Below are 27,806 nucleotides of genomic sequence, written 5' to 3' on the forward strand. Positions count from 1 at the left end.
CAGCTCCTTTCAATAGTTTTAATTTTGTGACAAGGCTGGAAATGCAAGAAAGGGTTCAAGCACCCTCCAACAATGTTGTTCCTGGCAGAAATGGTCTGGGCAAAATTCCCTTTACAGTTGGATTAGCCAGAACAGTTTATTTAGCCTTCCTTTGATCTCTTTGCATTCATTTCTGTTTGCCCTTCAGTTACTGATGTGACCGCATGGGTGTCTACTCATAATCCCCATTTACACCCAATGTGCCTGAGAGAAAACCCCACTAACCTTGGTGTTCCTTCCCAAGTAGTAAAAAACTCAAAATTGCAGATGGCAAAATTACTCGTTTTGAAATAAACCAATGTTCTCATTCATATTTTCCAAGGAAGTATGTTCTCAAGCCTAGGATTACCAAAGTCCTGGAAATCCACCACATTTCTGAAGACAAATGTGCATACAGTACAGAAATTCAGAGAAGATCTCAGCTGCTTCCATGGACAAGTTACATTCTGTTTCACTTTATTCAGCAACTCTTGAACCCCAGAATCAGGTTCATTTTTTTTCTTTGAGTCCAGCATTACACAACCCATTCAGTCCCAATTTCTCCCAAGAATCCCCTATTCTTCTAACCCATTGTCATATAGGAGGGCCTGCAGAATGATTCCTGCACGTGAAGGAGCCTTGAAGACAAGATTTGGCCCTATCGCACCAATATCACAGCTTCAGCAGAAGCTCCGGTACATCAAATGAGGTTCTACATGGTTTGTTGCATGACCCACCCATGGGGAGAGTCCACAACTGGAACCTAGCCCCATTCCTTGGCTTCTGCAACTCAAGCATTAGTATCAAGCAGCAATATTTGTAATGGATTGTTTTCTAATTGAAATACACGTAATGAAAACCTTTTAGCATGGCAAACCACCACACACTGATTTGGCTCACCTTGCCCTGCTGCTGCATCACAACAGGGTTCTTGTTTGGTTCCTGATGTGTTCTCTGTCTAAGATTATGATGAATGGAGGACAACGATATTTATTCACAAGTGGAGATCTCCACAATGTGGTAGGTTATACAGTAGTCTTTGGTGAAAGAATAGCTGGTGGGGCACCTACGTTCTGTAGGCTGTTCCAGGGTCTCCTGTCTCAATGACATTTCCATCCTAAGAGTAATTCAATCAAGCCCTGGAGAAAAGAATAGCTATGGGCCAGTGTTATCTGACAACAGGCAGTGCTTAAAGTCTTGCTGGTTGCAGGCAGCTGCTATGGAGCCTGCATTTACCACCTAAGGAGAAATTTGGAAAAAAGCAAAATATAGAAAGTGAGGCAAGAGGACACTGTTCAAGGGAGAGGTATTTCTATCTAAAAGGTCTTCCCTAACCCTGTACCCTCTAGATGTGACAGACTTGTACTTCCAGAATTCCCAGGCATTTTGATTCTGGCTAATCCCAACACATCTAGAAGATGTTAGGATGAGGAAGACTCAACAGACGCAACACACGATAGCTATGTTCATACAATACACTTGTCAGCTGCAAACTTAGTAACTGCATTCATACACACTGAGCTTGGTTACTGTTAACCCAGGTCTGGTTTTCTCTTTTTGGGGGAGCTTGGTTTGTAAAGCCAGCTTCTTTGGTTAACTTATGGGTCAATGTACAATGTGAACCCAGAAAACAGATTAATTCAGTAGCCAGGTGACACACGGTATGTGAATGCAGCCTCTCTGTGGTCATTAACAGATAAGAAACATACAAAACTGCTTTGAATAATTAGCAACATGTCCCAGAGTCTCTAATAGCAACGTTTCCCAGCTCCTGCTCTTTGATCTTTTAACTGGAGATCGACATCAACCGAAACCAGAGCTTTCTGTGTGCAAAATATGTGCTCCATCACCACCATGTGGTACATGGCATCACTGAATGGAACAGGAAAGGCAGAGCAAGAAGGGTTTAATCTCCTGTTAATCTCAACAACCCCACCTGACTGACCATATGTCCTTTCAGTTTAGCCATGACACACTTGACAGCTTCATTGTCCCCAAACACAGATGCAGGAAGACACCACCACACCCATGTCACATGGAGTCCCGTCAAGGAAGCAGCACCTCCCTCCAAAGGAGAAGGGAGAAGTCAGCTCTCTTCTCCTATGCACTCTTTGGGGTGTGGATGGGAAGAGAGGATTAGGCAAAAGTTAATTCTCAAGAGTCTCCCTGGGGTTGTGGCCCACACCACCACGGGAAAAGCAGAGAGCCACAGGCCTTGGCAGAGGACGTGCTGCAGTCAAGGGCATGAGTCCTGCATTACAGCCCAGCAGAGCACAGGTCCACTTGGCCACCTGGAGTCCAGCCCCCATCTTGGACTTCAACTTATCGGGAGCCACAGGACAGGCTCAGGATGAAAAACATGGCCCAAGCACAGAGGAGAAGCAGAATCACACAGGCACCTAAGCAGGAGGCCAGGCTCCTGCCTCGTGTGATGGGACTGTGGACACAGAGACCACTCTATGCAGGGCCGGTAGTGACCAAACTGTTGCATTCACACAGTCATTCCTGGGGGGTTCCAAACCTGCCCCGAGAGCCATGTTCAGATGGGCACAGCATGGCTCTTCCCCTCAAACACCACACACAGATCTCACACATGGAAAGGCGGGGGGAGCCACAGGAGGACTAGGCAACCCCGTCCCCTTCCCCAGGCACACACAATGTGTATGGCTGATGGCCCCCACTGTCCATCACTGCAGCTGTCCAGCCTTGTCATTGTCTCCTCCTTTGGGCCATGCCATCAGCTGGGACTCTGCCACATGTTCTGGGCATTTCCGGGCATTCTTGGGGCTCACAGAACCTTTCCTGGAAGCCTGGGGGCTTGAGAGGCCTTTCTTCTGGAGCTGAGGGCTGGACTGAGCTGACGACGATTTTCTGCCCATGTTGGGGCTCCGAGAGCCCTTGCTTCTCGGCGGAGGTTGAGGAACCTCAAGGCTCTTCAGAGCAAGTAGCTCACAGTAATGGTTGCATTGATGGGAGGCAACAAAGAGATTGAGGAGGTTGGGGCAGCAGCTCTCCTTCAGGCCTTGGTACCTGGCAGAGAGAGAAGGTTACTCCCCAGGATAAACGACCATTCACTGATGCTTCCCCCCAGTCTTGTTTCTATTAATGGCTTAGCTGGCAACTGAGAGGCAGCCTCTGTGATAGCAGGCAGCATAGAAAATGATTGCAATGGATGCAACTGGACTGCAGGCCTGCCACACGTGGCCTGTGAGTGACTCGCCATGGTTGAAACCCCTACTTCACATCAGGATTCCCTGCTCTGGATTGTACAAGAATTTACCGTGGAGCTAGCCAATCTCTGTCTTTTGCTAAACAACTGTGGACAAAGGTTCCATGGACTCCCAGTTCTAGAAGAATGAGCTGCACTGAAATCTGATACAGCAAGAGGTAAGGATGCATCTGCCATAGTTTCAGCCTAGAAGCAAACCGTGGCAATTAAGGGTTACGCCCTGAGATACCCTGGGAGTCAAGTAAAGAGGTGCCAAAGCTGTTTATTTGGCAGGAAGATGGAAGCTGCTAGTGACATTGGCAGATTCCTTCTTGGGCCAAAGAGTGCGGGTAGTCCTCACTTAACCATATGCTTAGTGATGGTTCGGACTTATGACGGTGCTGGAAAAAATGACTTACGACCGGTCCTCACACTTACGACCATCACAGCATCCCCTTGGTCATGTGATCACAATTTGGCTGCTTGGCAACCAGTTTGCATTTATGACCGTCACAGCATCCCAGGGTCATGTGATCACCTTTTGTTACCTTCCCAGCCAGCTTCTGGCAAGCAAAATCAATGGGGAACTGCATGATTTGCTTAATGACCACGTGGTTTGCTTTACACCCATAGGGACTCACTAAATACTGCCGCAAAAAAGGTGGTAAAATCAGGTCAGATTTGCTTAATGATGACTTCGCTTAGCAACCAAAATTCCGGTCCCAATTGTCGTTAAGCAAGGACGATCTGTAGTTTGGATGCAGCCCTAATTTTGGCTCACTCTGGTTGAATCCAGCTATCCAGCCTGCATTGAAAGCTTCAAGACATTTGCTTCTAGCCAAGTAGTCACTTACCCCTTGGTTTTGGTAGCAATCTTCACATTGGTGACCTTCCATCCAACACCTGCAAAAGAAGCTCTGATGAAGTCATGAGGTAGGTCCACCACGCCTTCTGTTCAGCAACCACATCGTGCTGGCTCTCGGAACACCACGCTGAAGCTAGCCTCAAGCAATTCATCTACAGCAGAGGGGTGGAAATCTATGTCCTCCCAATATCGCTGAACTACAACTCCCAGTGTTCCTCAGCAGTAACTGGAGGACACCAGATTATGATGGTATGACCTAGAGAAGCTTCCTGCAAGGCCTTCCCCTACCTGTCAGAGGGTGTATCTGGCTGCCTGCATAGGAGACTCACCTTCCAAGTCTGTCACCAAGATATTGCCATTTGTCCACTGGTAAAGCCAGTGCTGGAAAGCACAGCATTTCTGCCCAATCTCCGAGGGGTTGGGTGGAGCCAGGCCACTGCCATCACCTTCTCGTCCACAATAGCACTGGAACAAGCCTGGCAAGTCTTCCTCCATGGTGGCATAAGGAATATTGTTGGCTGGGCGGTAGATTAGGTAAAGTGGGATTATCCTGTGCCAAAGAAAAAAGGAAAATAGGGCAGCTTCAGTGGCTTGGAGACACTTCTGATGTGGCCATTCTCTCCCAATTAAAATAGGAGTTGTGATACCAGCCAAGAGTTTTTGAACGTTTAAGAACTAGCCCTAGGAATAAGTCCTGCTGGACAGAGCTGAGGCCTGTACTGCAAAAAATACTGGACTTTGACCACAGTAGAGATGTTCTTCCTCTTCTACACTGCAGAAATGGGGTCATTCATGAAACCGCTCCCCCCAAAACCTTTTGGCCTTGCTGTTCCTTCCCTTGGTTGCTACTGCCTGGTCTTTCCAATGGGTGAACCAGGGACCACAGCATAGAGAATGGTTAGCACCCTTCCCATCCTCCTGCTCCTGAGCAACAAAGCCGACTGACTCCACTGAAAGACAGGAATGGAATAAACGGGGGGGGCATGCGTGCAGTGAACGATCACAGAAGGACCACTGATGGCATCTGGGCCACCTCACTGCTCCAACACGGGTAACTAAGACTGCCTCTCTAACACATGCTCTCCAGCTCCAACACAACTGGACAAGTGGACTCAAGACCCAGATAGAATATGTCAGTGTTGCTGAGTCCCCGTATACCACCACCACCCAAGCAAGCATCCCCCAGCATTGTTGGGCTCCAATCTCATCCTCTTGAGCTACCAGCAAGAATCTGGAACTGCAGTCTCACACAATTAAAGCCTGCTGGGTGGGATAAAGCTAGGCTGACCATATTGCCTTGAGACAAAAACAGGACATTGGGATGGCAAAACGGGGCAGGGCTGGGCGACAGGCTGGATCGGCAGGCAGGAACTTCTCCTGTTTTCTCGGGCTGGGAATCTTCAGATTCCTTCATTTGCGAGAGGCAAGGCTGGGCTGGAGAGTCTAGCAAACGGTTGTCCCCAACAAGCCATTTCTCCTCTGACCGTGCTTTTACGTTCTTTTCTTCCCGCCATTTCAAGGCAGGAGCCAATCGGCTAGCCCTTTGATCACCACCTATCAGCTGATCCTGTTTTTTTCTTTTTAGGTTTCCCGCCGGGTTGAGCTCTGCAGCTTTTTTCCTGCCATTTCTGCTAAGCTCCCCCTCCTTCAGAGTCAGACTGCATTCTGACAAGTTCGCAGGAACTTTCAAATTTTTAAGTAAGGTTTTAAAGAAAACGGGACAAAATGAACATTTATGTTAAAATGATGGGACGGTCTGGAAATGTGAAAAAAATGGAACTGTCCCATTCAAAACGGGATGTATGGTCAGCCTAGATAAAGCTGCTTTTCACATAAACCTATGAAGATTTAAACAGGCAGTTCATCACCGTGGGAAGATACAACTTACTCAGGTATGGACCCAAAGTCAGAGAGGGCTCGGGCCTCTGCAGCAAAGATCTTGCAGTATTCCCGACTTGAATTCTGGATTTTACACTCCTGCAAGTAGACAGACAGATCTTCTTGACATCTTCTAAGCAGACAGCACAACTTGTCTCTCACCTCCCCATACAGTCAGTGCTGTGGGGAGCTTGGCTTGTTTTAATCTTGGTTAGGTTTTGGCAGCTCAATGGATGAGGTGGCAGCAACCTGGAGTTAGCTGGGGATTCAGTGTAATGTGCAAATGGGAAAATGGGATAACGTCGCAACCAGGGGAGTATGGAGTGTGAATACAGTCAGCAAGAGACACAAAGGCTACAGTAGCCTTAGCAACATCAGCCTGGCGTGCCCGTGGTTACCCATAATGTTCAACTTCATCACTACCCATCATGGAAAGGACCACACTAAGGAGAAGCAGGCAATGCCTTGGAAATGAAGCAGACCATTGGTTTGCAGCCCCCAACCTAATTAAAAACCCACTCTGCAGCAATATGTTCAGATTTTCTCCTGGCCACCCATGGGTAGGGGAGAAAAATGGTGAAGACAGATTGGTCAGCATAGCCATCTAGTACAAACCACAGTGACCTGAAAGGATGAAACATGCATTGCAATGTCACAATGCAACCTCTTGCCCATTATACTTGAATCAAAATGTCTGATGCAACTACAGAAGTCGTGTGGTTTGCATTGCAATGTCATGACACACATTTTGTCATTTGCCTCTTATTCCCTTCCTCCTCTGACACCTACGATTGTCCCGAAAGAAAAAGCCCACCACGGAACAGGGAAAGGAAATGTCTTCTTCTGAACAGACTCCTCAGGGTCTGCTCTGATCAAGGTCTACTTTCCAAGGTCTCAGGCAGAACTTGGGAAATTTATGAGGTGTTGGGTCCTATTTTGGGATTTTGTACAGGGCACAAAAATCAAGTTTCATTTCAAAAAGCGTTTAACATTCAAACTTATTGTTTAAATATGGGATGGGAATTTCCTGAGATCACAGGCAAACATCCTGAAATCTTGTGAGATTTAACTATCTACATTCATGACATCCATCCTTTCTTGGGAAGCATTAATTGTTTTTAATAATAATTTTTTTAATGTTGTTGTTGTTTATTCGTTCAGTCGCTTCCGACTCTTCGTAACTTCATGGACCAGTCCACGCCAGAGCTTCCTGTTGGTCGTCAACACCCCCAGCTCCCCCAGGGACGAGTCCATCACCTCTAGAATGTCATCCATCCACCTTGCCATTGGTCGGCCCCTCTTCCTTTTGCCTTCCACTTTCCCTAGCATCAGCATCTTCTCCAGGGTGTCCTGTCTTCTCATTATGTGGCCAAAGTACTTCAGTTTTGCCTTTAATATCATTCCCTCAAGTGAGCAGTCTGGCTTTATTTCCTGGAGGATGGACTGGTTTGATCTTCTTGCAGTCCAAGGCACTCTCAGAATTTTCCTCCAACACCACAGTTCAAAAGCATCTATCTTCCTTCGCTCACCCTTCCTTATGGTCCAGCTCTTGCAGCCATATCTTACTACAGGGAACACCATTGCTTTAACTATGCGGACCTTTGTTGTCAGTGTGATGTCGCTGCTCTTAACTATTTTATCGAGATTTGTCATTGCTCTTCTCCCAAGGATTAAGCGTCTTCTGATTTCCTGACTGTATTTTTTAAATGTTAATTCTTTTATAGTCCTATTGGACGCCACCCAGAGTTACTTTTTCATGAGATGGGCAGCCATATAAATTTGATGGATTAAATAAATAAATAAATAAATAAACTTCCTGCTCTTGGATGAGGGCCTTTTCTAATTCTTGAGGACTGATCTTGAGAGCTTCAGCTCACCAAAGACCTGCCTGACTACAGAACTGAGGACAAGGTGCACCAGGCCTCTTTCTACCTACCTGAATGGTGATATCATAGTTCCTCTCCACCAGCGTGTTCTCACTGCGTCCACCAAACGCAATGAAGTTGTGGACCTTAATAATGCCAGTGTGCCCAGACTCAAACACCGGCTCAAGGCCATAAATGGCACGGGCACGGCAGGCCTTGCGCAGAAATCCTCGTCCTGCCTCCAGGTCCTCCACCATGATCCGGCCAAACAGCTTATCCCCCCAAAAGCCGGAGTCAGCTAGGCCTTTGGCAAATACCATGGGGGTCATTTCAATCTCCTCTCCAGCTGAAAAGAACAGAAGAAGCGCCTTAACTTTAAGACATGAATTCCTAGCAGTGGATACAGGAAGAGGAGAAACAGACAGGTAGTGATCTGGGGCCATGTCTCTTGCTGCAGCAACAGCTGAGGTAGGGAAGAAATCATGCATGGTTTGATTCAACCATGATTCGTTGGACACCCCATACAGGCCTGTTTCATACATGATTCCTAATCCATAAACAACACTGTCTGCAAAACACAGCAGGTGGATTCACGTATCGCAGTGAGCCAAAAACCAGTCTTGGCCAGTGTGTGGACAACCAGTGAAATAGGAGGAAGGCACAGAATTTTGCTCAAAACGTCCATGAGTAAATTATCTTCCTTTCTTGGATCTCTGGCCTTAGCACGAAAAGTAAGTTCATCTCAGCAATCTCTCTTCCCTTCAACTGGAATGCCACCCATGGTGAGGAGCATGGGGGGCTCACATGCGTGGTGGGGTCACGTTACCTCCAGGGGCATTGACTCACCATACCTTTTCCTGGTTGCACTTTACCTTCTATTTCTTCTTTGGAGATAAATCCGGACAGCACTAAGAAAAAGAACAAGACAGGGAAAGAAGTGTATTATGGCAAGATGCCTCCCTTACTTAGAAGAAGATTGGACAGGGGCAAAGAGATCTTCACAGAGTTGGAGCCAAACTCCACTCCTGGACTTGCTCGTTTGGAAGATACAAACCTACCTTCCTCTTTGACCCATTTCTCTAGAAAGCTTCTTTCCCACCAGTCTCTCTTTACATCTGTTACAACCTCAAAAGGGAGCTGCTCTGCAATAGACTGTGTCTCCTGGCTCCCTCTATGTTCAACAACAGTTCTCTGTACTTCTGTTGCAGTTCCTTGCCTTGTGGGGACCTCCCAGTTGTGCACACGCAACTTTCCTCTGGGCATTCTATTTTCATAACTTCTGTGTACAACAGGCTTCCCATGGAATAGTTGGATATTACTGAGCAGCAGCAAAAGCACTGAGGCATGAAGGGAGAGGGGACCAATGGACCAATGGTATAATGTAGCTTTTCCCAACAGGACATCCTTCAGAAATTGTGGAGTTCAGTTCCCAGAATTCTTAATAATGCCCATATTGGTTGGGGGATTCTGGGAGTTGAAGCCTACAAATCTGGAAGTCCTTAGGCCATTATCATGCCTAGCAAGACTAAGTCAGGTCAGATGGAAGTCTAGCATTCTGGCCATGAGAGGTGTTATCCCTTCTGCTGCACAGACCTAGCAGAGGAGTGTCTACCTACTGAGCAACCAAGTCTCACCTTCAGGGCTCAGCAGGAAATCAGTACTGTCAGTCCCATATTCATTCTGGATGGTACACTGATAGACCCCGCAATCCTTCAGGGACATCTGCACAATAGCCAGGGCTGCCTGTCCTTCATCTCCAGAGCTGGAAGAGATGAGATGTAGAGCACACACTGCAGGAATGACTATCCAGATGCTTTCAAACCATCACCACTAAAAAAATAAAGAAATTAAGCTGGGCCTACTCCAATTTATGAAGGTCATGGTAAGATACCACGGAACACATCCACCAGGATGTTTCCACTAGCTTCTCACCAGGCTGTGTGAGGCAAGGGGTATGTAATGGCATGTGGGAAAGACCTTGGGAGACAGGGTGAAGAGACACTGCCAAGGGAATGGTCAGATAAGAGACAGCTTAGCCCACAGCTGGATAGTGGGAGGGGCAAGAGGATCAGAAGAGACCCTCCCTAGTTTCTCAGGATGTAAAGGAGATGTTCTTTAGAACATCTTCTAGAGTGGAGATAGAATCCACTCCATCTAGAATATACCTGGTTGGGGAAGGACTGAAGGTAGGAGTCTTGGGCATGGCAGGAAAAGCAACAAAGGGCAAAAATTATGCAAGATAGAGGCACCCTTTTTCAGACCATCACACTTCTACTGTTGCTTACTGAGCAATTTGCACAAGACTAACCTTCTTTTGACATCTGCTATGGGTACCTCATCCTTGTACCAGATTAGCTTGGAGTCACTCAAGATATTGAAGAACTGACACCATAGCTTTAAGTTCCCAGAAGCATCAGAGAACTGTTCTGCTCGGATCTTGCGGACTACTTGTGGCGCTAAGAAAAGATGACAAAAAGGAGCAGTCAATTCCTGATCCCCAGATATGAAGTTGGGATTAAACAGCTGCAAGTCCTCAGCCTGCTTGGCTCAGAAAAGAACATTTTGGATTCTAGAAGGCAAGAACTGTATTGACAGTAGAGAGGTTTTCCATAGGTTGAGACGTTCAGTCCACAATTCTGAAGGACCCTCCTGGATTAACACCTTCCAGTAAATGCATGTTTTGCCACTAGCTGCATCAACAACGGCAGCCATTTTGTCAAGCCTCCTTTGTGTCTTACTTTGGTATGCAGCTGTCCAAGACATGCTTTCAAAAGATGATCTACCCTGCTTTTCAGTGAGACCCCCAGAATTCAAGAAAAGTGATCCAGCCTCTCAAAGCATTCTGGTTTGCTCCCTGTCATTGCTGCTACTGGTGCAACTATGTACCTGGAATGCTGTTTCTCCAATATCCATTCCTCCTGGCTAAGACAAGTGGAGGTGAGTCAGGGTTGTCTGGAATCTGGGAAACCACAGTTCAGGCCCTAACTCCAGTGCAGAGCCTTCATTTCCTCTCAGCCCAACCTAACTCCCACCCCCTTAAGATTGAAACAAACATGAGGGAGACCCACCCCCAGAGACATCCCATTGAATTCCCAGAGAAAAGGCAAGATACAGATGTATAAAAGACCTGAGAAAGAGAATGGTGGTTTCCAAAATATTGCAAATTCAGAACACCTGTACATTTATCAGGAAAATGGGTAACCACCTCCCCACTGCGTTAGCTGACAGTTGGCAAGAAGATCAAGGAATCTCTTGCCCTAACTAATTCAGTGATCAGTGGGGGCTAAAGTAAATGTATTCAGTTGCCAAGACTCTGTAACCTTTATCCATTTTTCCCTTTTGAGAAATGCAATTAATAAGACACTCTGTAAGAACCTACTATTCAGGGTGGGAAGCAGTGGCTAGGGACTGGATACAATGGAAGCAAGCAAGAAATACATACTTAAAAATAACTTAACAGGCAGATCTGCTCCAAGATTTCTCCCTTTCCTGCTCAGCCTCCCTCTACCTACATCCCCCAAAAGGGAAGGTATTCTCAAATTCAAGGTGTCCCTGACTCTCCTAGGAAGAGGTATTCACACCTACCTTTAAATGGATCATTTGTTTTCCTCGATTCTCCCACTGGGCCTTCAGTCACACTTTCTTCTACGCTCTCTGGAGCCAATGGGGAGCTGTCATCCTCTTTCTTGCTTTCTTCTGCCAGCTCCTGATACATCTTGGGAACTTCCAGAGTTGCCATCTTCCTGGCAATGGTTGGAGAGCGCTTCTCCACAGGAGGAGAACCCGGGGCTGGAGTCTGCAAGAGAGTCTGGCTCCTACGGCCCTGCTGTGGAGACACACTGGGACTGTCCCTTTTGGCCCATGTCTGACCCTCGAGGGCCACTCCTTCCATCTCATCGGCTGGTTTGGTTTTGGGTAGATAGATCTTACGACGGGCCCCAGATGCCAGCTCTTGGGGTGTGGCACTTGGCAGAGCCGCTGCGGTCTCACTGGCAACCTCAGAAGAGGGAAGATGGGGGAGACCTGCTGGTTCACCTGCAATGCTCCCTACCACGATGGAAGGAACACAGGGCAAGGGAGGTACCTCTGGCTCAGTGCTGGGGCTCTTTTGGCAAGCAAGCAGTTCTTGGTTGATCATTCCTGTGAGTTTCCGAGAAGTCTTGGGAGTCAGTGGCAAGTTCTCAGCACTGTGGAAAAGCTGATTGGTCTCAACCTGTTCAAAGATCTTCCTTGAGGTTCTGGGAGTTAATCCTGCAATGCCCACATCTGGCAGATGTTTAGGAATAGCACTTAATGGAGTCTTCTCCTCCACAATCTTGGCTTCTTGCTTTGGGCTGACTTCGCTTTTGTCTGACTCAGTGGCCATCTTTAAGAGCAAAAGCAAATAATTCTTCAAAGAAGAAACAAGGTTTGTGTTCTGCGCTTTCTCCATTGCTTGATTCTCCTCCACTACAGCCTCAGGATGAGGAGAATTCTCTATTAAATGAACATCAGAACCTATTTTTTCCTTTCCTTTATCTCTAACCTCTGTCTTCTTGGTGTAAGTTATAGACCCCTGCTTATCTTTTTTACTTCTTGGAGGAACCAGAAATTCTTTCTGCATGCAGATCTCTTTCGTAACAGTGCTGGTGACTTGCTGGTCTGGTTCTGAAGCCACCATCCTAGCTGGTTGCCAAGTTTCTGTTTTCCTCTTAACATCTTTCAGCAAATGAGCTACAGATTGGTTTCTCTCAGCAAAGTCTTCTTTAACTGGAGAAAGCAGAGCTGGTTCTTGGGAATCATGAAGCACAGGAGGTATCATCACCATTGGAACTGGAGGAGGACCCTCTGAAACAATGGGGTTGGGTGTATTGTCTCTCAATAACTGAACAGTGTCTTCTTGCTTTTCTTCTCTCATGCCTTCAGTCCAAGGAGCAGCTTGGTCCAACTCATCCATGGGTCTACCCTTAAAATGGGCTTCCTGGGCTGGTAATGCAGGAGTAATTGGCTTTTTACTCTCATGATCAGGAACTAGTCTACTTTGGATTTCATCCTGTCCCTGACTTGGAGAATACTTTCCCACGTCTTCCTTCTGAAGCAGATTCTCCATCCCATTTGGGACACCAGAAGAAATGGCTGAGAGATTCTGAGAAGTCACTGGATGATTCTGGAAAATTGCTGGCTGGTGATTTTCCGGGTGTAGCATCCCCGTACTTGAGTCTTGGATTTCTGGGCTAGGACCAGATTTCTTCTCTGACCATTTTATTCCTAAATCTCCAGGGATATTTTTCCTTGTTGAAAAGCAAGTGGTTTCCTCTTTTGCTTCCTCCCAAAGCCTGGAATTTGGAGACTGCAAATCACAGGCAACAGACAAGCTTGGCTGTGACTCTTCTGATGCCTGCAAAGAATACACAGTCGTTATTTCAAAACTGTCAATCATGACCGGCAAATCCTCCTCTCACTTTAAATTCTGCATCTGAAAAACTTGCATTTGCAAACTTGTTTCCCCTCTCCAACCCACTCTTCCCTTTTGAGAACTCTCTGGATTGAGAATCATAGCAGACTCTTCAGTTTTGCTTTTATCTTTCTCAAAAAATGCCTTTCCCTTCTCCCCAACTGTTCTTTGACACGCTGTGCATTTTTCATTTAATTCGTAGATGTTACTTGTACTTGGGGGAAAGCCAACCTCAGAAATAATTTGGATTTTGATATATTCACGTATGAGGAGCAGAGGAAATTGCATTCAACATCAGAAACAGAAGATTACATTTTCCCTCCCCAATTTCAGCAGGGGGAAGTCTACTTTTCCCAAAGCCCCTTAATAACTCTTTTCTGTGTCATATTTGGTTCTAAGAACCCAGATTAACCTTGCTGACAACCCTGGTGTACAGACCAAGAACAAGCAACCCACTACATCTTAGCCCGTTTTGAGCCCATGGCTCAGTAGCCCACACAAAGGCTTGGCTTACACACAGCACACTCACACACAGGGGACTGGATTACAGGTGGTCCTCACTTAACAACCATTCATTTTGTGATGGTTTGGACTTACAACAGTGTTGAAAAAACCTACTTATGACCGGTTCTCAAATTTATGACCGGTTCTCACACTTATGACCACTGCAGTGTCCCCAAGTTCAGTTCACATTTATGTCAGTCACAGCATCACATGATCCATTTCAACCTTCCCAGCCAGCTTCTGGCAAGCAAAATCAATGGGGAACCACATGATTCGTTTAACAACCATATGGTTCACTTAGTGCCCACAGTGATTTGCTTAACAACTGCCACAAAAAAGGTCATAAAATCGGGTCAGATTCACTTAGTGACCACTTCACTTAGCAACCGAAATTCCGGTCCCAATTGTGGTTGTTAATCGAGGACTACCTGTAATCCTTTTTCTGGTTTGTGCAGTACAGTATATCGAATGGTAAATTAATTAACCGGCTGGGTTTGCCCAACCTGCTATGCCCCAGAAGAACTAAGGCAGGTTAAAACTAAGCTCAGCTGATTGCATGAATAAAGCTGCCAAGCCTTTAACCGGGGTTGTGCAAATCCCCATTAAAGGTAAGAGATCATTGCAACCTAAGTAACTGACAATTGCACTTTAGCTGCTGAGAGCTTCTGTGCTAGGTTGGAACATCCTCACAAATCAGCAATGTTATTTGACAACTGAATCAGTTGGGGACTTGCCAAAATGTGTAACATTCCACCTCCTCGGCAATTTCTCCATTAATACAGAACCCTGCTCTCTTCAAATGAAAGGCATCCAATAACTTTGGGGCATCTCTGGCTGCAGCATATTTCTTTACACACATGTTGCTCGTGCAATCCTTTATGCTTCTACTCAGAAATGAGCCCCACAAAGTTTAATATAACTAGGACTGTCCCCGTCACGGCAGCCCTTTGTTCTGTGTTGAAAGACTCATCCGTTAAAAATGGCTAAATTGACTTGATTGATTAAGAAAGGAACAAGAACTACTTTTATAAAAGACTGGAAACCCTTTACGGACTTTTTGCTGTAAATGGACAAAAATGATCATCTCGAGATTTGCTGATTAAAAACCATGACATAATTTGGGAGGGCGGAAATGGTAATTATAATGTTTGTAACTGCTGTAAAGGAGATGGGAAGTCATTTCTTTAGATATTTTTCTTTTTCTTTCTTTTTTCTTCACTTACTGCTTTTTACTTTTTCTTTTATCTTTTCATGTCTTTTTCTTTTATCTTTTCATGTCTTTCTCTTTTTTCTAATTTTTTATGTCTATGTAGTTTTTAAATTTTGTAAAAAATTCTCAATAAAAATTATATATACTGTATACACACACACACACACACACATAAACACACACACACATATCAAAGAAGCCTCAGCTGTTAAACTTAAACAATGAGAGAGAAATAACAACTGATGTAAAATAGAACGGTTTGTGGCATCTTACCCATAATTCCTCACCCTTATTCTTTCTTGTGCCTGGTTTCACTGCAAAGTTATTTTGCTATAGGCACATCTGATGTAGACTTGATGGACAAGGTGTGAAAATAATAAGGCGACAGAGAGAGAACAGTGGGTCCTTCTCTAGAAAAGAAGGTTGGACAAGGGCCTGCTGATTCTTTTCAATTACTGTATACCGTTCCAAACCTCTACAGCAACCTTTCTCAACCTTTTGACCCTGGAAGAACCCTTGAAATATTTTTCAGGCCTCGGGGACCCCTGAACATTCAGGCTCTAATATAGGCCAGAAGGTACAAAATTATTATATTTGTTTCATGGGTAGGTCTGTATATATACATTAACAGTGTTCTTAAATGAAGAATAAAGAATGAAACTTACTTCTTCAAAGGGAATTGCCCAAATTTGAAATAATTTTTTAAATAAATTGTGATCTCCCAGAGAACCCCTAGCTACCTCCCACGGAACCCGAGGGTGCCACGGAATGCTGGCTGGGAAACCCTGCTCTACAGATGGGCATAAATCCTTTTTGAAAACTGCTACAGTCATAACAGAATCAGGTACCTGCAAAACTCTGGGCAAACAGCTGCTCCTCTGCCTTGTTGAACATGGTTGAAGTTGCCTGTGTTGCTGCATACTGGCTGGCTGCACACACTATGCTAAGCCCTAAACCATAACATGCTATGCCCAAATAAAACCACAATATGGCTTAATTAGTTCACACAACCTGGGAAAGCAATGGTTCAGTTCCCACAGCACACCATATCACAAACTACCCAGTTCCGTTTTAGCCTAACTATGTTGTGTGAATGCAGACACCAGGTCACTTGGAGCAGGAAGAACTCCATCAGGGATCGCAAGAAGAGAGAGTTTTGACATTCCATCTGTTGTGATGTCATTGGGCATAAAGAACCTTCACTGAAATGGATCTTGTTTCAAATCTGCTAAAGTCTCTTCTGATGGAAATAGGGGTAAGTAGAGATGGCTCCCAGTTGTGGCTCTGCAAGAAGGATTCACACCCACAACAGTCTTTAGTTGGAAGCCTAGCATACAGTGGAACCCTTGCTACACCTTGGTTGGGGTTTTCAATCAGGAATGAGGTGGACAAACACCACTCATCTGGTGGGGACTTGATCTACACAGGAAGAACACCAAGCTGTCTTTCTCAGCTTCACATCTCCTAGAAATGGTGAACTTAAATGGTCCTAATCTCTGGCCTCTGGAGATTATGGGACTTGAAGTCCAGCATGTCTCGAGGACAATTTGGAAAGCTGCTCCAAACCAAAGAGGAGAAGAGCCTCAGATGCTGCCTTGCACCAGGTCAAACAATTTTGTCTACCCACCCCAGGGTTGCCTCCACTGATGGCAACCCTTCAGGTTCCCAGGTTGGCTCCTTTCTCAGCACCAGTGGCCTCATCCTCTTCAGCTGCAGATGCTGAAACTTCCTGCAGCCAAAGCAAGCGCTCTATCAATTAAGTACAACCCCAGGGGGCAAAAGTCGCAGCTTGGGACACCGCTGGAAAGGGCGCCATAAAGAGAACCAAGTCCCCAAAAGATTGAACGGAAAGGACGCAGAAGGCCAGAGAGGCAGTGAAAGGCAAAAGCCATCTAGGAAGTTGGGAATGTGTAGTCGCATTACACTTGATGCAAACTGTCATATTTGAAGGAGAATTGCTCCAGAATCTAAGAGCACCCCCTTTGAAGAAGCTAAGTTCAGACCACCCACCCACAAATCCTTTCCATTTTTGCATTCTCAGCTCCAAAGATAAATTCTTTAGAGTAAGACCTGCCATCCTTCTGGGCCAATGCCATATAGCTTGTTTTCCCTTGCTCTTTTATGAATGGAAAGAAATGTCATTGAAACGCCTTTGGGCCCTTCATCTGTTTTTCCCATGGCTCTAAACCTGCCTGTTGCTTGTGGTTCATTTTCACCTTTGAACAAGCAACGGCCAGCCTTATTTCCTTGCAAACATTTAACAGCATGGAACAGGCCTTTAAAGAGTGCTGGGTGCAGTAGGGCTTCATTCTATACCCTGCATCTGTGGATATCTGTTGCTCGCTTGTACAGTTTCACAGCTGAAGGATCCCAAACCCGTTGGGCGTTCAGAGCTTCCCCATGATCGGTGGTCCCGAGCCCTCCTAAGCCTGGAATTAACTCCCCCACGAAGGCTTCCATGGTTACGCCTGTTCCCATTCTTAGCTTCATGTCTGCATCAAAGGCTGAAGCTCTTTTGCATCTCCTAAAATGGTGGCGTGCCAGACAAATTCCACAGAGACTGCAGTCCAATCACCAGAACACACCCGGGTGCTGAAAGCTGCTCTAAGAGGCCGATAAGAGGAAGGAAGTCAACTGGACGTTCCCTCAAAAGGGGCAGAAGCTCTGTTGAGTCTGCTCGCATACCAGTATCCCAAAGCATACATTTCCTGTGTCAGAGGAGGGCTGCATCTTTACTAGATTAGTTACCAATCTTTTACTAGAATTTTGGAATACAATAAAAGTGTTTGAAAAATTAAAGGAAAAATAAGAAAAAGAGAAGATAGAGAATAAGAAAAAAGGAAGGAAAGGAAGGGGAAAAAAAGCTTACTATCTTAATTACCTACTTGGGGGCCCTGCCATATTTTGGGGATCAGGGGCCACAATTTGGCTTTGAAATGGCATGTGGAAGACTACATTAAAAAGCATGAGTGGGCCCAGGACAAGCATGATAATCTGACTCCATCTCAGTATCATCAGCGTTAAAATTAATTAATGTTTCCTGTTAATAGTGTGGTTAGTTGTTATATAAAAATATAACAATGATAATGATAATGATAACAATAATGATAATGATAATATACGAATGATACTCTGTTACAGCGCCTTATTCAACAACAACTAGCCCCATGGCCAAAATCATTCTAGGACATTTATTCAGAGCAAAGATCCCCTACCATTTTAATTAGAAGCTTCCCCTCGGTTACCACTCGCTCTTTGATCGCTTCTTCTTTAGTTGGTGGTGGCCTTAGGGAACTGATCCTTAATTACTCACTTCTCTGTGGGGAAGGGTTTTAATTACTTGTCACCTCTCCTTTTCTTGGTCTAAAGATGTTTGGGCACTCAGCTCTGGAACCGAAAACAAAGTACATCCCAAAGCCGCAGATCTGCCCAGCCCTGGAACAGATGAAACTGGTCTAGATGGGCCAATTATCTGACTCAGGACAAACAGCATCTGTTCACATTCCAGAGGTCTGCCAAACCCCCTGTGGAGCCCTGGAGTTCCCCAGCAAGGCCATCCTGCAGCTTCTAGAAACGCGAGACAGCCCACCTACGCACACCCCACGCCTTGGCAGGCGGCTTGAGATGCCTAGACAGTCAGGAGCATGAACCCCCGCAGCGTGAAGCCCCGCGTTAGGAAATACCATCAAATGAGAAATGCACCTGTGCGCACACACCCTCCTTTCCTACTGCAGAATCGTATGGAAAACGTGCATCAAAGTGATGGAAATAGATGCTGGGTGAACCAGGCCGGTGAGTGTCGGAGACAGCTGTGGCCAGGATGGCCAGCACTGTGAAAGCGCCGGGTGAGTAGGAGCCCTGGACAGCTTCAAGTACGGACTCCCCGCTGGCCCATATACAAACCCAAGCTGGGCTTGGCCCTCACTGTATGGAGGTATCTGACCCATCTGGTTGCCAGCTGCCAAAGGCAAAAGGAAACCAGCTGCTCCTTCTGGTGTTTTAAAGCCAGGGATCAGCCCCGGCCTTGAAAACGACCACCCTCATCTTCTCCTGATCTGCCAGCTCCTGCATGTCCCTGCTATAAATAGCTGGCAGAACGTCGGCAGTTGCTGTTGAGCTGATTGGGAAACATTTTGCATGAGGTCAGCCTCACCCAAAAAAAAAAATAGAACTTACAGTACCTCAGAAGGCTCTGGACCAGGCAACAATTTCTCCTCCGAGGCTACGGGCGGAAAGGCCCGCTTCCTTGCTTCCTGCAAAGGCAGGGGCAAATCCACATGCCCAGCCTCTTGGAACTGCAGGTCTGGCTCAGCTTCAGGGAGGGGAGAGTCCAGCAAGTTGGTTTCACGGATGAGAAGGACTTCCCCTTCATTCTTCTCTGCAAAGGGAGGTGGACTCCCAAGTCTTGTTGGCCCAGCTTGGCCTGGCTGAAGAAAATCACTTTCCATGGTACTGCTGCTTGGACATCCCACCCTATGTCCCATCTGGACCTCTGTTGTGGGTTTCGCAGCCTGGCTGGGATGCTGGAATCGCTGGGTGTTCAATTCCCTGTCTGTTCCAGTGGCTGCCATTTTGCTATGCTTTGTCTCAACACCCTTAGCCTTCTGCCTAGCCTGTGTTTCCTTTCTTACTTCTTCTGGCTTAGCCCTTTTCAAAGCTTGAACAGTTGCTGGAAGAGCATTCTCCACGTTGGAAAGGTTTCCTGTGGGAAGGGCCTTCTCCATAGACCTTACCTTACTTTCTGGCACCTTCTTCTCAGCTTTAGGCTCTGCTCCAACATCATAATATATATCTTTCAGCGAAAAATGCATATCTGCTTTGGAAGGGGAGGAAGGCAGCAGGGACTTGGACTTTTCCTGGGGTCTGGCTTCCACTGGCCTTCCGTTGACTGTAGGAGAGGCTACTTTCTGGGACGACCCAACAGGCATAGCATCCTTCTGCACGGAGGTATTTCTCCTCTGTTGCATGCCATCCTCTTGTTGGGAAACATCCTGGTTTGCTTTTGGTGGAGCTGTACTACCTTCCTCTTCCTTCTTCTTCTTCGCTGAATATTCCTTGGTCACCATTTCCACCGTCTCATAAATATACTGAAGAAAGCCGTCGTCATTTCTTTCCCCATTTTCTTCCCCACTTTCAAGAGAGGCATCTCCATTGGTGGTGGCCACTTCTGTTTCCAGACATCCTGTTATGAAGTTGTTTGGGAACAGGGTGGAGGCAGTCAGAGAGGTCTCTCTGTTCTTTGCATTCTCGTCTTCACCAAAGCAGGCCTTCCCATCTGGGATCCGCACCTTGGCCACTTCCTCCTCGTCCCAGAGAGAGGTGCCCGAACGCATCCCTACATCCCCCGTCAACCGTCGCTTCCTCTGGAATCTGTCTGGACTCACTCGTCTCAGCTGTTCCATTTCCACATTCTCCTTCCCTCGCTTCCTGTTCTGCTCAATCTCACACAGCTTGGCTTCGGCGTTCCTCCTGAGCTTGGCAAACCACCGTTGGTGAATTTTGTACTCTGTCATGGTCCCAACTTCCAAAACACCAGAACAGGACACAATGCCTTTGTTGTTTCTCGCTGAAGCCTGGTAAATGGCTGCATCCTCCTCCTGACACCTGTGAGCAAAGAGAAACATCACTGTGAGGGACCTCTGAAGAGAGAGAGTTGAGTTTGCTCTGAGTAATGAACAGCCTCCCTTGTCTTGATGTTCTCCAGCTATATTGGGGTTCAGTTCCCAGAATCTCCCAGTCGGGATGGCCATAGCTGGAGGATTCTGGAACTTGATAGGGAATAGTGTGAGCAAAGTTCCACATATCTCTAGACCACTAGGTTGTGACAAGCTGCCATAAGGGAAGTCAGTCATATTATCTCAGGAATTTCAAGTGGATGGACTCAGGTGGAAACAGAGTAGCTTGTCCAAGGTCCTGAATTACTATACTGGGCTCCACAACATAGGTAACCTTATCATGCACTGGACTACTACTCCCAACATCCATACTGAGTGGCATGGTGAGAGCTGAATGAAGTCCAGTACATGGAGGACAACTGCACATAGGTCAACCAGCTCTCATATTTCCTCCAGCTACAATGGTCAGAGCCATGACATCTTAAATGCTTTCTAAGGGTTCATCCACAAACCCTCAAAGTACAGCTGGAAGACTCAGTACTATTTTCCAAGGATTCATTTTCATGAAACAGCCTTCCTCTCATCTCCATCCCCTACCTGAAGCCATCTAATTTCGTATTTATCTAATCAGATGTTCAAACGATGTTCTCCATCTTCTCCTGACATAAACCTTGCCATTGGCACGACTTGTGGTGCATCAGCACTGACTGTAATGTTCATGCAGCAGGGGCTGGGGACTGCCCAGCTATACTGGCTGCTTTCAGCAACTTGGGGGCAAACCTGCACATGGACCTCTTGGAGACATGGACCTTTGGGTCAAATCCAGCAGAGTTTTTGTATTCTTTGATTTATCGATAATGCTGTTGCCAGAACTGTCCTAACTGCCACCAAATGTCCCTTCTTTCTCACCCACGTTCCTTACAAAAGTATCAGTGAAATGACCTCCCCTGCTTTGTATGCGAATGGGACAAAGATGATTTTGGCCTTCCAGGGCACCAGTCCAACCTGGCCAGGAGACAAGAAATTATGCTGCTAAATCCCCATGGATTGCAAGGCAGTCTTTCTTAGAATAACTGGAATCATCTGCTTGTTTGTAACAGCATTTGACCTTGTGTTTAGGAAATGGTAGAGGCCTGGACAGATGGTGTATGGAAGATATCATTCTGGGTTTAACTGAACAATACATGGGCTTTTCCTCTACTCCCGCAAGCAACAGCTGCTAAATAGGTATCACCCAAGAGAGAGGCACTCTCGTCTTTCCTTACTTGTACAACTTCAGAGTGTGTCGGTTCCCATGTCGGAGAATCTCATATTTTGGCAAGCCACAGTATCGATCCATTTGTTCATCATCTTTGTACCAGGTCACCTCTGGCTGTGGGTACCCTGATTAGGACATTAAACATTAGCAGAAGCAGCATCAAGGGGCACTCACTCTTGAGAAACAGATCTCATTCCAAAATAAAAATGGAAACACCAGTCTTTTGCCTGTGATACCACCTTATACAAGTTGCCCTATTCTGTACTGATTGCTACGGCCACACCGGAAACCAATTTGGGGTGAGGGAAACAAGGAATATTGAAAACAGATACTTCCTGTTTAGCCACTGAAAGGGAGGTCCAATTCTAGGCACGCTGAGAATATTAGCAAGAAACTGTTGAACAACCTTCTCCAATATGATGGCTTCCATATATAGGTTTTCATACGTATTGAGATTGTCCATTCCCAGAATTGCTGGCTAGGAATTCTGGGAGTTGCAGTTTCAACACATCAGGAGTACACTGAGGTAGGCTGCTCTGAAACCATATGGAGAAATGTCATGGGTGGATGCCAAACATCTATATCTTTGTTGACTTCATTGCTTTCAGTTTAGCAGAGAAGAGACAAAACAAGAAGAAGTCAGAAGCAAAGTCAAGGATAGAGAGAAGAATATTCTCCTTAGCTATAGTGAGGAATGCTGACCTGTACCTGGTGTCCAAAGTACAGCTTGATCACACTGAAAGTATTTTCTAAAACTGAGTGAAATCAAGAGATGGCGAGCTGTGATCTGGATGGAAGGCAGGCAGGCAGGCAGGCAGGCAGGCTCCAAAACCAGGCTTATCAACAAAAGTCAAGTTCTGTTTCACTAACATCACCTACTTGTTTGTTTTTATATACGTACAATATTTCTGTATCTCTTTTCATTAAAAAATGTCAGAGTGGTTTACACAAACATTATAAATACAGTAATTTCAATAAACTAGAAAAATAACTTTTAAAAAACAGTAAAAACACAAAATTGCAATTAATTAGTATCAACAATTAGGGCAACTGATGATAAAGAGGATAGGAAGTTTGAACACATTTTTAATTTTTGGCAAAATTATTGCCAAAATTGGGAATCTGTATAATGCATTTTGGTTAGTTTAGGTCTCAGTGCGTGTTAGTTCAGCACCGGGGTTAAGCCTCTTGTGTGAACACAACCACAGGAGGCCTGCCTGATGCAACAATTCACTACAATGACTTATGAAAGGTATTGTCCTTAACTTGAACCAGGAAGACAAGCTGCCAATTTCGCATCACTTGGGAAAAAACAACTTGTAGAGCAGTGGAATCAGGTGATTTTTCCTTGTCACATTCAACATAGACAGGAGATGAGAACATCCCCACCATTCTAGGAAGTGAGACTGCTTTGGTGGATTTAAGCCCGAGGTTAAAAAACAGACACTTGGTTGAAGGCCAGTCTCTCCATGGAGAACCATACGTCACAGCCTGTAAACTGAACCCTATGTTTCCATTGGGCCAAAGCAACAAGGGTTGCATCATAGCCTCCTTGTGTCCTCTAAGTGCCTTTGGTCAACAGGTGCCTTTTCAGTACAATGATATCATACCACCAGCATGACTACTTGCCCCTGAGCCAAAAGGGGTCCTCGTGAGGATCTGTGCTATATGCGTAGAGGGCCAAGCTCAAGGGAGGGATTGTCTGTCTCAAGAACTGTCCTCCCCAAGCAAATTAAAGGTATCCACCTCCCATTATAATTTAGCTTCCACCAACTGAAGCCTTGGATGGAAAGAGAAGGCAACCCTAAGAGCCTGCAGCCAGGACTTTTGCAAGAACAGAAGTGTGGAACTTCTTCCAGCCAGACCCTCCACTCCCCTTCCCAAAGCAGTGGGTGGGGCCAAGTCATGAAATACCGGTGATCTCATTTGCATAGACACATCATTAAAATTAAAATGCAATTAATAGACTTACTCTCCAATCACCTAATCTTTTTCTGCTCCTATGACATGAAAAATCCCAATTTGGTAACAACTTTTGGAGATCTCCAAGGGCCACACAAGAGCCTTTAAAGGCCAGGGGGTGAGCTTGGACTGGCCCCAGGAGGTATTCAGATGTTCATGAGAATGCTCAACCCTCCTGAGCCCAAAAAATATCATCTTAATATTCCCCATAACATGTCAAGTCTGCTCCTATGGGACCTTCCTGGCTGATGGTGGTGCTCTGACAAAAAGAATGGAGGCAAATATTGGGCATCAAGGGAAGTCAAGTGGTGGTTGGGAAACATAATCTGAGGCTTGAAGCCGTCTCTGGATTGGCTGAAAAATAAGCTGCTGTGTGACTGTTGACAGCAGTGTTTCTCAACCTTGGCAGCTTTGAGATGTGTGGACTCCAACTCCCAGAATTCCCCAGCCAGCTTTGAGACCACCTCCTGCTCAGAGTGACATAAATGCAAAATGACATACTTGCAAACAAAACCCAACTTTTTCTTGTGAACTTGCAGGGATATTTTTTCCCAGTTCCCCACAAACTATGTCCCATATGCAGAACTACAGCATGAATCTACTTGCTTCTCGTCTTTTTGAAGGCAAGACTCACAGGGGCTCTGAGAGTGAAAAAGCAGAGACCAGCTAAGGGCCAGATTTTACAGCAGAAAGGGTGTTGGGCTTGAGTTTAGGTCTTCACTCAATCATATTAAAGCTTCACAAGCTAATCCTGGGGCAAGGAGGAAGATCAACTCTCTGGCAAGTCCCGCTCCAGAGGCCCCACCCCATTTCTAAAACCAGCCTCTTACAACAACCTCCCTTCCCATCTTTCCATAGGGCTGCAAACAAGGTTACTTTCAGGCTTTTTCATCCTGTCTTCTCCCTTCTCCTCCTTAGATCTCTGAACTTGGGTGAGGTTCAGAATTGAACTTAACCCACAAGCAGACGCCATGTTCCAGCAGCTAAGCCGGCCTCCATCCTCTACTCCCTAATGCAAATACTTGACAGATTTCTGTGCCGACCTTAATTCCACTGCTGTGAAAAAATTTTATCAATTAAGAGTTCCCCAGTGAGAACTTAAAGTCAGTTGCAAAGGCAGTCCTGGGGCAGGTTCTGAAATATTCCCTATAATTTATGCCTGTGTCCATATGGATCTCTCTCACCATTTCCTTCACTGCTCTATTCTGCAAGAACCCAGGAAAACCTTTTGCCCCTATCTTGAAGAGCAAAACATATCAGTAAAATCGTTATAAAATCATTTTTCCTTTGTTCTCCAGAAAAGATGCCAAAGGGAGCTACAGGCTGAGAGAGAATGACTGGCCCAAGGTCACCCAGCTGGCTTTGTGCCTAAGGTGGGACTAGAACTCACAGTCTCCCAGTTTCTAGCCAAATGTCTTCACCACTACACCAAACTGGCTCTCTCCTTTTTCATAACACTCTCCCAAATGCCCATTTGTTCCTGGTAGTTGAAGAGAGGAAAAACTAAGCTTAAATTCATGACTTTATTCCTATTGTCAGGGATATTCCATCACCATGTAGCTGCTCCAGGAGCAGACGAGAGAGAGAGAGAGAGAGAGAGAGTGCCAGCCACAGTTGTGCACCGAGGGCAGAATGAACCTAGAACTTTCTGCATGCAAGCTACAAAGCTCCACCATGACTTTCGTCCTCATCCCCAAATGCAAAGAATGGGGACAGGAATTAAACTTGCCAGCTTTGTTCCCATCTTCCAGGCACAGATCTGGGATATTTTGCCCAGGAGCTTGAGTCCCTGTGGGGCAATGCTTGCTACACAACCCATCTTGCCCTCAAAGAAATCAGTGGCTGACCCACCACAATAAGGTGGCTGGGGAATTCTGGGAGTTGAAGTCTGCACAGCTTAGAGTTGCCAAGGTTGAGGAACCCTGGGCTGAAGAATGCAGCCCTGAAGATGAAGGGAGGGGCAGTGCCAGGTGGTTTGCGATCCCTGCCCCTTCAGCAGTTACGCTGGCCAAAGATCAGAGGAGTGACGTGGCCAGAAAGAGTGAAATAGGAGCTGCCTTGCTCTCACTCTGCCCCAGAATCATGTCAAGGGGAACTATCCAAGAACCTGATTAGTCCCTTTCCCTCCTTGAGCTCCAGTTACATGTCTCAAGCCCATTCCCAGTAGCACAGGTGCTGTTAAGGGTAGCTGGCATTTGCAAGCATGGTGGAACTCATGTGCAGTTGAAATCCACCCCAGATCTATGGAGGTCAGCCCAAACAATACACAGGTTCCCACAGACTCTTGAAAATCTCTGGTGGCATTGCTGTTGCTGTTGTTTTAAAATGCAGCATTTTACCTGTGATGGCTACCGAAAACATAAAAACAAGGAAGTCGCTTTGAGCTTTAAGCTATGCATTGATGCAATTTAATGGTCTTCCAAGTGTGCGGATTACAAACCCCAAAATTCCAAGCCAGCAGGTCATAATTCCATTACTTTTGTTTGGATTCTGATAGCTTTTCACCACCATCACCACCACCACCACCATCACCACCACCACATCACTATATAAGAGGTCAGAAGGCCTTTAGAAGTTGAGGTCACCCTATGTTGATTGGCATTGTCTGATAATTAAAACAAAAGTGACACTAGTTTGACCTTTTATTGTTCTTTTTTTACTTATTAAGTATCATTTTAGGCTTTTTATTGCTGTGAACAACCAAAAACCTTTGGATTCTGCCACTGCAGAACTATGAGTAGATGAATAAATTCCCTTGCACACATGTGCTGTCTGCAGAAGGCAACTCCTACGCTGTGTTTGCACAATGCCCTTAAATTGGTTACTTCATTTATCCATTTCTGGGTTTGCACACCACACTGAGTCATAAACTCATCAAGTGCACTGAGTTTATGCAACCAGTGAAGCCACCAAAAAAAAAAAAAGCCAAGATTAACACTAAGTAAGCTTAGCATGCTGTGTGAATGCATCTCCTAGATCTTCCTGTGACCTGGTTAACCCTACTATCAGAACCAGCTTTTGGGTGAGTGAAGGAAGAGACAAGTTACCATGATTCTAACCAGCATGTATATGTCACTGTTGTTGCATATTCTCTCTCACTGTTTCACCAAAAAGTATCAGTTGTTATCAAATGGTAGGAAGAATTTCTCAAGGGGGAACTGCACATCCAAACGGAAGGAAATTCTTTATATGGACAGGGTAGTGAGACTATAAATTGTTGGAAAATGTGGGAGAGGTCAGACATTAATCCAGAAGCTGTTATTTTTACTTGGCTACGGGGAGAGCTGAGAGCTTAAAATATCAGCCACTGATCAAACAAGGGTGAAGATGGAGTTTGCAGTCATCAGGGGTATTCTAGGACCAGTAAAAGGGCAGAGAGAGAGCTCTGTTGAGGACATGGAGTAAGAAGGTTACAGCAGACCAGAGAGAGTTTGTAGTAAAATCGAATCAGCGACAGAGCAAATGCACTTTGTGCCAAAAGAAGGAAAGGGGCAGGAACAGGAAAAGGAAATCTTGGTGCCCAAATAGAGCAAATAATAAAATAAGCGTTTTCTAATTTAGAGCAACTTATTTTTCAAGGATAGGGTTTTTAAAAACAGTACCCATTCATTTTCTTCCCCACCCCCAAAAGACTGGTGGAAAAGAGGTGGAAAAAGGGAAGAACCTTTTGACTGTAGAAGGAAAACCTTAAGCAGAAGGTGTTTCATTGAAGGAGCCCAAAGCATCCAAACTCAAGTCTAAGCAGCCGCTTAAGGATTCAGTCTGAAGGGTCACCCCAAGAAAGGAGGTGATAGGGTCCTTGTGAAATATTCCCAGCCATGAGAAGGCTTGTCTCAAGAAAGAAAGAACCAGGCCATTATCAAAAGAACAGTTCCCATCTGCAAGCTTTTATTGGGGTCTGTCAAGCGAAAGTCATGATACCTCCAAGAGGTATTTGGTCAGGATCTTTGGGAAATCATTCCCACCATAACCACCAAAAGAAGCTGCAT

The 27,806-nt window shown here is 45.7% G+C and overlaps 1 protein-coding gene across 1 annotated transcript in view; it reads right to left on the reverse strand.

Moving 5' to 3' along the window:
• Positions 1 to 305: 305 nt before the first annotated feature.
• The window catches only part of ALPK3 (alpha kinase 3), a 39,888-nt gene continuing 12,387 nt past the window's right edge, over positions 306 to 27,806 (reverse strand). The window contains exons 4-15 of the mRNA XM_063314355.1: positions 21,863 to 21,980; positions 19,164 to 20,586; positions 12,752 to 13,211; positions 11,420 to 12,601; positions 10,143 to 10,290; positions 9,469 to 9,596; positions 8,707 to 8,742; positions 7,906 to 8,180; positions 5,980 to 6,068; positions 4,421 to 4,641; positions 4,081 to 4,129; positions 306 to 3,048 (exon numbers count right to left, since the gene is read on the reverse strand). Of these exons, the coding sequence (XP_063170425.1) occupies positions 2,706 to 3,048; positions 4,081 to 4,129; positions 4,421 to 4,641; positions 5,980 to 6,068; positions 7,906 to 8,180; positions 8,707 to 8,742; positions 9,469 to 9,596; positions 10,143 to 10,290; positions 11,420 to 12,601; positions 12,752 to 13,211; positions 19,164 to 20,586; positions 21,863 to 21,980 (4,472 nt within the window). The 3' untranslated portion in view covers positions 306 to 2,705. The remainder of the gene's footprint in view (positions 3,049 to 4,080; positions 4,130 to 4,420; positions 4,642 to 5,979; positions 6,069 to 7,905; positions 8,181 to 8,706; positions 8,743 to 9,468; positions 9,597 to 10,142; positions 10,291 to 11,419; positions 12,602 to 12,751; positions 13,212 to 19,163; positions 20,587 to 21,862; positions 21,981 to 27,806) is intronic.

The sequence above is a fragment of the Candoia aspera genome, chromosome 13, assembly GCF_035149785.1.
Source record: "Candoia aspera isolate rCanAsp1 chromosome 13, rCanAsp1.hap2, whole genome shotgun sequence".
Classification (NCBI taxonomy): domain Eukaryota; kingdom Metazoa; phylum Chordata; class Lepidosauria; order Squamata; family Boidae; genus Candoia; species Candoia aspera.